Genomic DNA, 14,904 nt, shown 5'->3' with positions numbered 1-14,904 from the left:
TCTTTTCTCTGTAGCAAATGTAATGTCTTCCACTGTTGCTTCTCACAGTTTTCATAGAAGTAGCTGCTTAAGACAGACCTAAGTCAATTTTTGAGAGTTGTAAATAAATCTGTGGGGAAAGAACATATATGAAAGTCACAAAGAAGGCCAAACCAACAAAAACTAAACAAGAAATTTTTACTCTACCAAGTTAGACACAGCTAGAGAAAATGAAGTATGCATATCTCACAGCCGACGTTTTTAATTTTGGATTTTGTGCTCTCTCTAATGAGCAACTTAACGTTTCCTGATGTAGAATTTCCCTTGAATTTCCATGATTGCAGAGAATCTTTAAAATGTAAACAGAGGGTGTGATAGCTGGATTGCCTGGGATGCTGAGGGCACTCAACTAGGGTGCACTGCAAGAAATGAGATGATAAATCCCCAAATCTGGCGTGGTTTTTTTTTTTTTTTTTCAATATTTAGATTTACCACGCAGTCATAAAACTGCGTCTTTACCTTATGGCTTACCTGGGATTCCAAACAATGCAGTTTTTTTTAAAGTATCCAGACAGCCAAGTCAAAAAGTTTATGCTAGGGCCAAAGGACTGGACACGTTATCTTCCAGCTCAATAATATTTCAGGTCTTATCTCAAAATCTATTCACTGATACCATGATAGATCACTTAAAGGATTAGAAAGATTGTACCTCTGTTAGGCAGCCCATTGCACAGTGGAATCTTAATCTGATGCTTTCCAAATTATTGTTCCACTGTCTAAATCCTTGTCCTCTTGTCCCTTTTCCTGGACAATGAACTTTTTTTTTGGTGGTGATAACATCAGTCAGGAGGGTCTCTGAGCTTAGTGCACTTGCCACTGCTGCCCCTGTACACCCCAGTCAATTAAAAGGGATTTTACATCCCTAATTATAAACTAGTAAACTTAATATTTAACCAGTTAAAAGGGGGGGTGGGGTGGGCATGCACCTGGCTGGAGCTGCCTACAGCAGCTGGAGGTCTGTGCCAGCCCCCACTAGTTAACCTTTAACATCCATATTGACAGTAATGTTTAGCTGTGCCTGCACTTGACATTCCTGCCAAAGGTGGCCTCAGTTTTTGTATTTTTGCCTGTATTCCCTAAGGCCTCTGCCAATACTAGGGAGCATATGTTCCGCTCTCTGGATATTAGACATGCCCTTGCCTTTTATGTTGAATGCATAAAGATGTTTTGTAAGGTACCAGCTCTTTGCTGCTGAGAGGACTTCCCATCTCCTCAGCATATCTCCCACTGGATCATGGCCTGTGTAAGGAGGTGCTATGAGCTGATGAACATTCCACCCCTGCTTCTCAGAGCACACTACAAGAGTACAGGCTCCTTCAGCTGCATTCTTGGGAAATGTACCCATACAGAAATGTGTAGGTGGTGATGTGGACATCTAGAGATAGTTTGCATGTCCTATTATGCTGTCACACAGCATGTGAGGGCTAACAGCTTTTTGACAGGCCAGTCCTTCATTTGGCCACAGGATGAGTTCTGACTCCTCTTTCAAAGAAACTGCTAGTAAGTCATATGTTTTGGAATGCACAAGCAATTACTTGAAGAAAAAGGTTATTTATCCTGTTCTTGGAGATGCATTGCTACCTGCCTACCTTCTGTTGGCAGAGTCCAGCAAGAAGGACCAAAGAGAGGGGGTTTGGCAGTTCTATAAGGTAAGGTCCCACAGGGAAAATGACTACAAGGACAAACAACTGAAGGGAGCTTGCAATTTTTCAAAATTGCATTAAGGGTGCAAGAGCAAACTAGTCTGTGTATGACGGATAAGTGGGGTAAGAGAGCAGCTTGGCTTAACCAGATTTTTACATCTAAAAATCAGTGGAAATTAGGTCAAAGTATGGAGAACTATAAACACACTGTAGGGCAAAATTAGAAAGGTGAAAGTACAAAAAGAACAAAGAAAACATTCTACAAGTATGTTAGAAGCATGAGGAAGACCAAAGAGAGAGTAGGCCTGTTGCTCAATGAAGAGAGACAAACAACAGAAAATATGGAAGTTAGATACTTAGTAAAACAAATCATTTTCACCAAGATTGATGGAGACTAGATGCCTAACAGTGAATTCTAGGGTAAAAGGGGTAGGTAAAAAAGTTAAAATAGGAAAAAAAAAGTTAAAAATTACTTATAAACAGATGTCTTTAAGTCATCAAGGCCTGAAAAGTCATGGAAGTTAGAGTCCAGAAGACTTATAAAAAGGTGAATGTAGTGCCCATCTATAAAAAGGGAAATAAGGCAAATGCAGGAAATTACAGACCAATCAACTTGACTTCACTGCCAGGAAAGATAAACAAATAGTTAAGGAGCCCAGCTACCAGGCGATAGGTAACAACTTGGATTTGTCAAGAACAACCCATGTCAATCCAACCTGTTCGCAGGATAACAAGCTTTGTGGGTAAAGGGAAAGGGGTGGATGTGGTACACCTAGACTTTCAGTAAAGCATGTGATGGTTGTATTGCCCTAGTTCCCTGATAAGGTCATGCAAATTTAAGATAGGCTACTGTCAGGTGGCTGCATAACGGGTTGGATGACTGCTCACAGAGTGGTTATTAATGGTTCATAATCATGCTAGAAGGAAATAAGTGGGATTCATAGGAAGTTCTTCAGAAAGGTAGCTAGGGCTCATAGTGGATCACAAGTTGAGTATGAGTCAGTGTGGTACTATTGCAAAAAAATCAGTCATGTTTCTTGGATGTATTAACAAGAGTAGTGTAAGCAAGACATAAGAAATTCTCTTCCACTGTACTGTGTACTCATTAGACCTCAACTGGAGTACTGTGTCTAGTTCTGGGAACCACATTTCAAGAAAGATGTGGAGAAACTAGAGAAGGTCTTAAGAAGAAGAGTTAAAATGATTAAAGGTCTAGAAAAATACAAGCTAGAAGAGATTAATTTTTCTCCCTCCTCCTCGTAACACCATTGTAAGTACTTTTGAAGCTGCAGTCATATTCCCTCTGAGCCTCTCTTTCCCAAATTAAACAAATAATTATTTTAATCTCCTTAGGGCAGGTCTACACAAGCCCTTAAAGTCAATCCTTGATATGTAATTCCAGCTAGAACAATTGTGTAGCTGGAATCATATCTATGACTTTTCTGCCTGTCCACGCTGAGGAAGATTGACAGAAGCAACTCTCCTGTCAACCTTCCTTGTTCATCATGAGAATGAGGAATAGAGTGGTCTACTGTTGACCTCGATAGTTTAATTTCATGTGTCCCTGCTATGTGTGCAAAATTGAACCCTAAAAGATGACCCTGATTGAGTCAATTTCCCAGTAAACATATATGTACTCTTAGCCTCTAATGATAGGACAAGGAACAATGGGCTTCAATTGCAGCAAGGCAGGTTTAGGTTGCCCATTAGGAAGTGTTTCCTGTTAAACACTGGAATAAATTGCCTACGGTAGTGGTAGACTCTCTGATATTTAAGAATATGTTAGATAAATATCTAGCTGGGATGATACAGATCAGTGTTGCCCAATAGTGATTGAAGGATTGCCACCCTTATGGTTGTAATCCTTCCGTATTCACCACAGGTACCCCTCCCCAAGAGCCAGGCACCCTCAGCCACCTTCCCTGTTATGCAAACTGAACGTGGCAACTTACCAGAGCCACCAGTGCCACTGCAGGAGCAGCACAGGGACCCAAACTGTGGCCGTACTGGGACCAGCACCAAGGGTCGAACCAGCAGGAGCAGACTCTGCCACCACACTTCTCTCAACAAGTGGTGGGGCACGGAGCAGGCAGATGGCAACTATGTGTGCAGCTTGGATGAGCCACATTTAAAGGCTCCAAGAGCTGCATGTGGCTCGTGAACCAACTGCCACACTGTAGTGTCCCAATCGAATATATTGGACACCGGAGATAAAGATGGTACTTGGTCCCACCATGAGGACAGGGGATTGGACTTGACTTGAGGTCCTTTCCAGTTCTAATGTTCTGATTCTATAAAGGGGCTATTGAAGGGGGTTCCGTAGCAGACCTCACTGACAGCACTAGTATAAAAACTTTCCAGAGATCATGGACACGCAGATGCCTATTGTAATGGACACAATCAGTCCATTTCAAAGAAAGTTATGAGCAATAGATTTTTTTTTTTTTGCTGTGCAAAATCAAACAGCTTACAAGAGTCTATTACTTGAATAGTTACCTTTCTTAGCTAAACTTGTAATCAGAATTTTTTTCCATAAAATGTATTATCCATGAAATCACAGAAAATTACATTCCTTTCTTTTATTTTAACAATGTAATCCCATATCAACTTCATATTTTACTCAGGATGTCAGGCTTAATTGCTGTATAGCTACCTGGGTCATCCCATGTGTAGGAGTCTTATGTTATTTCCTCGGTGTTCCAAAATGTATTAAAACATTAACATTGGTGGCAAGAGATCTCCTCAGCCTAATTATCCATGATTGATAATTTTAAAATGTTTAACCCTTATATATGACCTTTGGCTTCCTCCTTAGTTACAAATGAACTAGAAAAATACATCATGAGGCTCATACATAAGTATCATACTACTTCTTTCCAAATGCAAACCAAATATTAATTGAATAATTTTTCTGCATAATTCACAATTTTACTAGCTGATGTTTTCCTCCCTAATATCTTTGGAATGTCATAAAATGCACAGGACAAAGCTCCACTCTAGCCTGTCCCACCAGTGACTGTGCTGGTTGCTGAGCTCTGCCCTTTTATGTCTTGAAGCACTTAGAAGGATCTCTGGAGTGCCTTGCTGTGTCTCTGACCCTCATAAATGTTTCTAAAGGTGTGAGGCAGCAAGCTTTCTCTGTGTGCAGCCTGTGACATGGCAAGGGTGTCTGACTCCCCAGTCGTGCCTTTCACAGTTCTCACCTCCTGAGTTGGGTAACTAGTACCTTCCCCTCCCCTTCTCCCCCTCAAATATGAAAGCCTCAGAGCTGACCCCATGACTAATGTACCCTTTAATTTTTTCCATCCATGTGTGAAAAAAATTGTATGTCCACCAAGGGCAGGACACACCACCAATGGAAACACGTATTGCAGACTAGCTGCAGCTGGGGCTCCCTGCTAATCAGCTAGCTGGCTTTTGACTCACTTCTGGGTGAGTGCCCAAGCACTAAGATTACAGGGAACACTATTCACCATCCCCTTGGGTAACCGCCTCGCCCCCCTGAAAAGTACAGCGCTCATTCAATGACTCCAGGCCTGGGGTGTCGAGTTTACCATGTTCCCTAACTGCAAATCACAGAGTTTGCCTTACGACTCTCTAGTTTGTAGGCCCCTGCTTCCTCAGGACTAGACTGTGGGGCACCGAGCTCCCATATCTGGCACCCCGACTCGGTGCTCTCCTTCCCGACTCTGGGCGTCCTTCCCCCTGCAGGGCTGAACGCTCCGCGAACCAGCAACCTCCCGTCGAAGCGAGGGCTGCGCAGCGCGCTCCTCGGCGAAAGGCAGTGACTCGACTGTGACACGGTGATCGGCCTTTGGCTTCTCCCTTCCTATTTGCCTTCGAGGACCGGAAGTATTCCGGTTGCTATTGGATACCTGACGGACGGACCAAAAGAAGAGGCGGGCAGAGCTCCCAGCCAATGACAGCCGGAGAGACCTGCAGGCGGCTTCTCCGCGACTGGGAGCGCGGGTCTCGCGAGATCCCTGAGAGCAACTGGCACCAGCCTGCGTTCCTATAACCCCCTGCGCGCGCCCGGCCTCTTCCTTTTTCCGCCATCTTGCTGCACCGGTGAGTTACGGGCCTGGCTGGGGCCTTGGCGCTATCCGCCGTAAACTGTCCCCATCCTGGCCCTGAGGGCCTCTTCACCCGCCGTCCCGAAATCTCCGGACTCCGCCCGACCGGCGCAGCCCCTTTGGAGATGCCTGCGCCCGCCACGGCTACTGGCGGAGCCGCCTGAGGAGGGAGGGGGCAGGTGTTTTCATTGGCCGGCATCGAGCAGCAGGCTGGAATGGTGGGGTTCGGGCCAGAGAGGGTGAAGATGTGGGCTGGGGACGGACATGTGGGACAGTCACCGGGGCCTTGGGAGAGGTGGAGACAGGAGAGTGTGAAGGGATTGCAGACTTAGGGTTGGCCCAGAAGAGGAGGAAGTGTCGGGGGGTGGGAGGGCACAGACTGGGCTGCGGCTGGGGGCAGTCAGTTTGCCTGGGTTCCCGCTGAGCACCCCGTAGTTCTTCTGTTAAGGTGGCGGATGTTACATGAGTTTAACATTAAATGCTGCTTTGCACAGTGCAACCAAATACACCAGGTAGGAACTTAGCGAGTGATCGAGCTCCTCTGGTCTCAAAACACCTAAGAATGTGTTGTAACACTAGCCCAAAGGCTGACGGTTTAATAGCAGCATACCTAAATGGTGAAGTGCCTTGTTCAAATGTGGAATATTTTTCCCTGGCTATTTGAACACACACCTGAGTACCCAAGTGCCACGGTCTCTTCACTGTGCAATTGGCTTTCTTCTACATATGGGCGAATTAAGGAATACTTAAAAGGTTTTGTGCTTCTTCTTCTTCTAAGTAGGGTACAATATGGACTAAATGATTCTTGAACCCTGTTATCAAGAGTTGAGAGTAATTTATTAAATGTGTCTTGCACCCCCACACCAGAAAGTGCCCAGCCATGTCACTTGAACCTCTTTTTTAATGGTGTAACAGTGATGTAATTTCAATAGAGTCTAAGGTCTTGCTTGCTATTCCAATGCAGTCTCTGTAGATATAAGTCCTTCTGAGAGATTTAATCCATATTAGCTAATAGGTCCAAAAGTAACTAGTGACTGTTTCAGTGGGTGACTTGCTTCAGAAGATACAGCTGGTCTCTGGAAATTGGGTATTTGTTTTATTAAACCCCTGAAATCACTTGTCACTTATCAGAAATCCTGGCTGGTATATCTTGAAGCATCTGTAAATTTGCTGTAAGTCTAGACTGTAAGTCTTTGTCTTTAAACATATCTTATTGTAAAACACTTAAGTTTTATATTGTATATGTTGTATAAACTTTTTGTGCCATAAAACATACACTGTTGGAATATAGCTACACTTGTGAGCGACATATTTAATAAGTTAACTTGACTTGCTTATTTTTGTACAGCCAATTGAGGCTTTGCCCTGAAAGTATCCCTGCTTAAATGTGAACCTAAGAACTTAACACTTGACAAACTTTGTTCATTATGCAGGCATCATGGTGCGCATGAATGTTCTGGCTGATGCCCTTAAAAGCATCAACAATGCAGAGAAACGTGGAAAACGCCAAGTTCTCATTAGACCGTGCTCTAAAGTAATCGTCAGGTTTTTAACTGTGATGATGAAGCATGGTAAGTCATCACAAAATGAAAAGCATGTCTAATTTTGTCTATAAAAAGTAAGCGCCAACAAAATAGTAAAAACACAAAGTTTGGAGAAAGTCAATTGCAGGGGGATGTGGTTACGTGCAAATATTTGTCTTTTGATTGGTATGTGCAGTCAAGGAAAAACCTGCCAAGATGAAACCAACAGTGTGGGTTTTTTGAATGACCAGTGAGTCTAAACAATTGCTTAGATAACACATATTTTGCCTTTTCAAGTGAACGTCAATTGCCTTTATTCTGACTTTTTGTGAGAAAGTTAGCTGATCAGTGTCTTTGCTCTTTTTAGAGTAAGCTGATCAACTTTTTAAACTTCCAAATTGAAAAGTGTGCTTGGAGAAACACGGGACAAACCTTGAATGCTGCTGGTTTTGAGACCATTGTCTTAAATGTGTTATATGGAAAATAATTTTTACGTATTTGGAAGTAGCTGAAACCTGGGGAATTGTCTAGTGACAGAGTTGCACTAATTTTAATAATTTTAAGTGTGCTTGTTAAATCAATTCAGTGAAACTAGGGCAAAAAGTTGTGTGTGGATTAGAAATTTTGAACTAAAATAAGACACTCATAAACCAAAATAGGTGACCAGAAATGTTGGCACCAGTTGAGTAAACTTGGTGTGTGAGCTGATATTACATTTAAACCACTGCAGCTCTCTTATGTAGACAAGGCTGAAGCGTTAGGGTCTGGGTTTGCATTTGAAATAGTTCATTGGCTTGGATAATATTTTTTCTGTTTTGATTTAATTGTTTACAGGTTACATTGGTGAATTTGAGATTATTGACGATCACAGAGCTGGGAAAATTGTTGTTAATCTCACAGGCAGACTGAACAAGGTAGGGTTTTTAGTGCTATTTTCTTTATAGAAGCTGTTTAATTCTGAGAAATAAACACTTTGTATGCATTTGTATTGATCATCTAAGGCAAGCATGTCAACCGTGCAGCCCAATTGAACTTTTTTGCAGCCCTCTCAGAGGCCCGGAGTTGGGAAAATGCAGGTGACAATGCACACACAGCAAAAGCCACTGTGCGAGGGGACTGCCCCCAGTGCCCTGCTGTCCCCATGCCAGCAGCCAGCCCTGCTGAGGCTACATCTAGACTGCACACCCCAGTTTGTCTTACCTTTTGCTGACAGTTCCCTGCAATTTGCCTGTCTTTTGCTGACAGGTCTGTTCGGAAAGGCTCTTCTGACATCTGGCCCATGCGCATAGGGCCAAATGTTGGGGGAAAAACTCTCTGTTGTGACATCCTTTCCCGCCTGGCAGATTTCTTCCGAGAGATCTGCAGTCTGGACAAGCGCACTGTCGACAGTAGGGTTTGGGGCTGCTCTTTTGGGTCCATCCCTGGGCGAAGTGCACATCCAAGCCGTGCTAGGCAGCCTCTGCAGCGAGGGTTATGGGTAAAGACACCCTCAGGTAGAAGCAGCAAAGTCCCATGACCAAAAAGGGGGCCACCATCATGAGAACCACGTAGGGGAGGGACAAGCCAGAAACACCCATCCATAGCCCATTTGGCTTTGAATTTAATAGATAAATTTTATAATTAAATTGGTGTTTGATTTCTTATATCAACTTTAATAATTTAAAGTATTAATAATTCTGTGGGGTAATTGCTTTGGTCCCATACAAAACTGAGAGAAGAGGAGGTGGTGCAACCACCAAACTTAAAACTGTTAGCTCACTGTCTATATTTGTTTTTATTTCAACAAAAGAAGTTATGTATCATACGAAATAATTAAAAAGTACCTTAAATTTACATTTAAATTAAAAATTATTATATATGGGCAAATATTTTTACACATCACATTTTATGAACTAATAGTCAAAAAAGGTCTGAAAAAAGTTATAAAATATAATCTATAATAATAATTACAACTTTCCAATACAAGTATATTTTCTTCGGTGGCCTTGAAAGCTGTCAGTTTTCATTTGTAGGGCCCTCAGGAGACTTTGAGTTTGACATGCCTGTAAGGCATTCTGTGAATACCTCATGCAATGACAGATGTTTTGATAAGGGCATGTCTGAATATGGCTTAATTGGAAGCTTTCTTGAGTCCTAATGATTGCGCTGAATGGAAATGCACTTGAATAACCATAACTAAACATATCTTGTATTAGAATATGTACAGGGAGTGCTTTTGTATTGTCCAGTCATACATCCCCATCTATATTTGTGTAGTCTGATACCTCCAATTTCATACATCAATTTGGTTATGAAATAATCAGTGAGAAATTGAATATGTCAGCAATTAAACTGGCTTTGATTAGAACAAATTTGTTTGGAACATGTTTAAGAAATGCAGATTTGTGTCCAAGTATACATGTTAGTAAATGACTAGAGAAAATTGTAGAGTCAAAGCCTTTTTGCTATTAACCTGATTTTTTTTCCTGCAGTGAACTTTTGGAGCTGTGCATCTTTTAATTATTACTTGGTAATTTATCCTAAATAGCCTTACAGTTGCAACGCTGTCTGGAAATCCAGTGGGCCCAGTCATTTACAATCATGATCTGTTATAGTGGTTCTCAGACTTTTGTATTGGTGGAGCCTACCACACAGCAGGTTGCTGAGTGTGATCCTCTTTATACATTAAAAACACTTAATTTTTCTATTTAATACTGTTAAAAATGCTGGAGGGTTTTGGGTTTGGGGTTGAGGCTGACCACTCCTAACTCCTCATGTAATAACCTTGCAACCCCCAATTTGAGAACCCCGGATCTATAAAAACACATTCCTCCACCAGTGGAGAACCATTTCTCACTTAAAATAGCTTAACTGAAAAGACTGCCTATTTGGTATGTGAACACACTGAATTGGCAGCAGAAAAAGTTGAAAAAGGGTATTTTGAATCACTTCTGTAAAGAACAGGACTCTGTTCACATAACAAGTTTTTTCCAGTTGGAAATCACTTGTCTGGAGGAGGCTGAGGATTGCAGAAGTTTAGCAGTAGAATCCCATAATTAAACCAGATGGAACTTTCTAACTGTGGGAGTATTTTGTATTTTAGAATAAAGTTTCCTGCCGTCACTGAGTTACTTGCAACAATGCTCCCTGTAATTTATGTTCATTTGCTGGATGACTTTCATTATGTGTATCAATATGGAGGTGTTACACCATAATAAGTCATTCTGCGTGTGGACAGTGTGTGCCAGGGATGAGGGCTCTAAAAGGAGGTTTGGCTCTTCGTGGGGTTTCTCGGCTGGGGCGTGTAGGTGGAGTGTAGGCGGAGATGAGGGCTCTGCAGTGACGCTGGAGTTGAGAGGTTTGCTGTTTGCGGGGGAGCTCCAGGCTAGGAGGTGGGGTCCAAGGGATTTGGTGTGCAGGAGGGTTATTGCAGGTTGAGGCAGAGGGTTGAGCTCCAGGAGCAGATGAGTGCTGTGGGTTGGGCTCGGGGTGAGTGGTTTGGGGTGCGAAAAGGGGCTCAGGACTGAGGTGTTGGGGTGCAGGAAGGGGTATGGACTGGGCTGCAGGCGTGGGCTTCAGGATGGGACTGGAGTGAGGACTTTTGGCACAGGAGGTGGCTCCAGATCTGGGGAGGCTCAGGTTGGGGTGAAGGTTTGAGGTTTTCGGGATGGCTCCGGTTCAGTGGTACTAAGGCAGGCTGTCTGGTGCCTACCTGTTGGGCACCACATTGTGCCCTGGAAGTGGCTGGCAGGTCTCACCCCCCCACCACCCCACTACCAGCCAGAGACCTCCACCCTCAAAACCTGAAACCCCTCCCACACTCTAAACGCCTGAGCACCCTTCACCTCCCACCTGCCACAGATCATCCATATGCACAATGAATTTTGTTAGGTTGCACCAGTATGTAGTAGATGTCTCGCATCATCTCCATATTGATGTACGTAACAAAATTCATTCCACATATGGGAATAAAATATTAGAGGGAACATGTTGCACAGCCCCCCACCTCTGACTGTGCTGGTTCCATGGAGGAGCTGCCAGAGAGTGGTCTCTCTCTCCCCCCGCCCTCACCCCCCGGTATGCTGGTGTTCTGTTCTGGTGGGGTGGGTAGGTAGGTGGGTGGGTACAACCCCCACATCATCTCCATGATGGGGGGTAACTAGGAGTAGTGCACATTCTCCAGTGTGGTGGCTCGATGGAGGGGTTGGCAGGGAAGGGTTTCTGGTTTTCTCTCCCTGCTCCTAAAATGGAGGCAGTGGAGAAGTTTTCAAGCCATGTACAACTTTTCAGGTCTGGGAAAGGTATTCACAGTAAAATGCCCGGCAGAAGAGATTGTAAGGCACCATTCAAAATAGACTGTTCCTTTAACATCTCTGCAGTCATAGGAGAAAAGGGGAATGTATGATAATGGGTTACACACTATTGAAATAAGCCATAAATCCAGTTTCTTTCCCAGACATGAAGAGGTGGGTGTCTTGAAATCACCTGTCTCGCCAACAAAAGTTGGTCCAATAAAAGATACTGTTTCACCCCCTTTATCTCTCTTGCATATACTAGGACCAACACAGCTACAACCACCCTGCATAAAACAATAGAAAAACAGGTAGCAGTCATCCTGTACCAGAGTTCTTGAGCTTCTATTTGGGTTTTGTTTTGTAGTGTGGTGTGATCAGTCCCAGATTTGATGTTCAGTTGAAGGATCTGGAGAAGTGGCAGAACAACCTTTTGCCTTCACGTCAGTTTGGGTAAGTGCCGGCTATGCACTTTGATTGTTGAAATACACAATGAGGAGAACTGCAATGAATTGTCCTAAGTGAAACTAGTTGGTCCAAAAAATAAAAACCCTTTGCTGGTTTCACTTATGAGATTATCCTTTATCTTGAAGATCTTGCCTTTGGAAAGGGACACTTAAAAGTCTGTTTTTATAAAAGCATTTTTTGCTATTGCTGTTTTTCAGTTTGTGCATGTGACAAGACTTCCTCTAGTCAGTGTCATTTACCTAGTAAATTATTCTCTGAATGTTGGTCTTAATTCAGTAAACACTTAAAGTTGTAATAAAACTAGAAATTAACAAGCATTTACTTAGATATAGGTGTATTATCCAAAATGACTTATGTTTATTTTTAAATTCTAAAATATTAATGACTTAACAGGGAATTTGGTTGTTACTTTAGACCAGTGGTTCTTAACCTTTACTGCGGCCTGCACCCCTTTGGTTCTCAAAATACAGTCTCTCGCCCCTTATCAAAAATGGAGCTGCGGGGCGTAGGGGGCTGTACACTTTTAAATGCATGTTAAATATATGTAAAATAGTTGTGTTATTACTCACCACAAATAATAGTATAGTATGCTTAAAAATATACACAAGTACTACCCAGTGATGCAGAGTTTTGCTGTGGAAGTAAACTAACCATCACGGTACCAGTTGGCAGCTAAGTGAATTCAAACAAAGCCACTGCTCTGCCACATCATCATCTACGCGTGCATCAAGAAATACCCTGCAACATGGCAACGCTATATTTTGTAGCAAGATAATTTCACGACGGTTAGCTTAAAAACTTGAACATAATTTTTTGGTTGTATATCACAGGAATCGTTAAAGTATAAGGTTAATAAATACGTAGGTTTGATGAAACAAAGTAGCTGTACTTGTGTGGCTGTGCTTAATTTGTGTTTGTGATGATTTAGCTTCTGAAAAATCTGGCATTTCTCACATCCCCAGAAGGGGCATCACACTCCCCCACGGTTCAGAACCTCTGCTTAGACCGATATAGTAAAATTCCACTGTTTGACACTGAATCTTGTGAATAGGAGAACAAGCACAACAGAGCAAGTAATGTGTAATTGCTGTAAAACCATGATGTCCATCATGCTAACTACATGTTGCTGTTCGGGCTGTTGTGTGTGGCTAGTTGGTTTGAACAATGGAAATGACTAAATTTATCTAAGGCCTTTCTTAACTGACTGAAGCTTAGTAATATTGAATCATTAGCATCATCAGCATGATGAACTTTAAGAGTCCTACCTCATGAACTTTTCAGGCTTTCCTAGAAATCTTTGGTATGGTGCCAGTTACATACTTGCTGTGAGTAGATAACTGACATGAGGTTCAGAGGGGTAGCTGAGTTAGTCTCGATCTTCAAAAACAAGAAGTCATCCTGTGGCACCTTATAGACATATTTTGGGGCATAAGCTTTCATGGGCAGAGACCCGCTTTGTCAAACATGAGGTTGAAAGTGGTGATATGGGCCAGCCACAAAGTGGGGGCTTGTGACACTGCGAACACTGGTTTAATTGTACAGTGCTAACAGGAATGGAAATGAAATTTCTTAGAGTAGATGAGGTTTGTGGAGAAATCAGTTCTAAAGAGCGTATTTTCTAATTTGGCACTGGTGCAAATTCAGATTCTTAAAGCATTTCAGAATAGCACATTTGTAGGTTTTGTATAACTTACATTAGAATTGTTGTTTATGTTTTCACATTTCTTTGCTCTGGTGAAAGAAACTGAGACTGTTGCACTGCAAGAGACTAGTTGGTTTTTCTGACTGTGAGTGATAAGGAAATCTACCATAATATGCTACTGAAACTACTTTTTCCTTAATAGGTACATAGTGCTGACAACCTCTGCTGGTATCATGGACCACGAGGAAGCAAGGCGAAAACACACAGGAGGCAAAATCCTGGGATTCTTTTTCTAAGACTTGTAAAACAGGCATACTAATAAATTGTTCAAATGGACTCTGCATTCAGTATTAATGATTTAGAATGCTTCCTTTGGGAACACTTGTTGATTTACTTCAGTGTTTAACAATGCTTGAGACCTAATGGTATATTCAGTGCTTTGTAAAACATGACAGATGTAACAGAATTGTAAATCAATTCTAGATTTGATATCTATACCACGCTGGTTATAGTTTTCTAATTCTTCCAAGTGGTTAATTCCAGTTCAAGAAGAAACAAGTTTAATGGCAGTACAGTAAAAGCCATTTTATCTGGAATTCAGATAACCAGCACTTTGAACTAACTGGCATCTCCTCTGCTGCTGGCTGCCTGGCTAGAACTGGTGGCTGTGCCAAAGCAGGGCCTGGGGCAGGCTTCCTGGCTCGGTCTGCCCTGCTCAGCTATTGGGAACATTTGATTATCCAGCAACCCATGTTCCCCAGGGCTGCCAGATAATCTGGTTTCTGTAACTCCAAAATGGCCTCCAGAATCCTCTCTTAAAGCTCTGAAATGTTGAGTTGCACATTATTATAGCCTATGACTGGGGCCAGCACTCACTTTGGAAGTATTTGTATCTACTGCCTAGGTGGTTAATGTGGATCCCTGTACCTTAAGGTAAAGAACGAAAAGTGGTGTTTTTTTTAAAGTTGCTATGAAGACAGTGCGAAAGGAAAGAGCATATTTTGAAGCCTAGATCCATATCCTACAAAAGTTTTGCCTGGTACAGGAAATAATTTTCCACAGTATTTAATTGGTTTGTTTCTATGTTTTCCAGTTTATACTTTTTGTTGTTTTTTTAAAATGTGTTTAAAATGCACATTTAATGCGTTTTCCATGTACTGCACAACTATAAAGTTGTGAGGTTCTGGGCCTATGGAACCCATTCCAGAGTGGGAGAGCTACAAACAGCAAGAAAAATTGGATTAG

At 42.4% G+C, this 14,904-nt stretch overlaps 1 protein-coding gene across 1 annotated transcript; it reads left to right on the top strand.

The window, feature by feature from the left end:
* The first annotated feature begins 5,601 nt into the window (after positions 1 to 5,601).
* Positions 5,602 to 13,995, top strand: RPS15A (ribosomal protein S15a). Its single transcript, XM_075010848.1, is given in 6 exon segments — positions 5,602 to 5,628; positions 5,630 to 5,750; positions 7,189 to 7,326; positions 8,113 to 8,192; positions 11,917 to 12,002; positions 13,862 to 13,995. Coding segments are annotated over 6 exon segments (546 nt in total). The 3' UTR covers positions 13,956 to 13,995.
* The last annotated feature ends 909 nt before the right edge of the window (positions 13,996 to 14,904 follow it).

Source organism: Carettochelys insculpta, chromosome 16 (genome assembly GCF_033958435.1).
Source record: "Carettochelys insculpta isolate YL-2023 chromosome 16, ASM3395843v1, whole genome shotgun sequence".
Taxonomy (NCBI): domain Eukaryota; kingdom Metazoa; phylum Chordata; order Testudines; family Carettochelyidae; genus Carettochelys; species Carettochelys insculpta.
The sequence above is the reverse complement of the archived record's forward strand: the minus strand, read 5'-3'. Positions and strand labels throughout refer to the sequence as shown.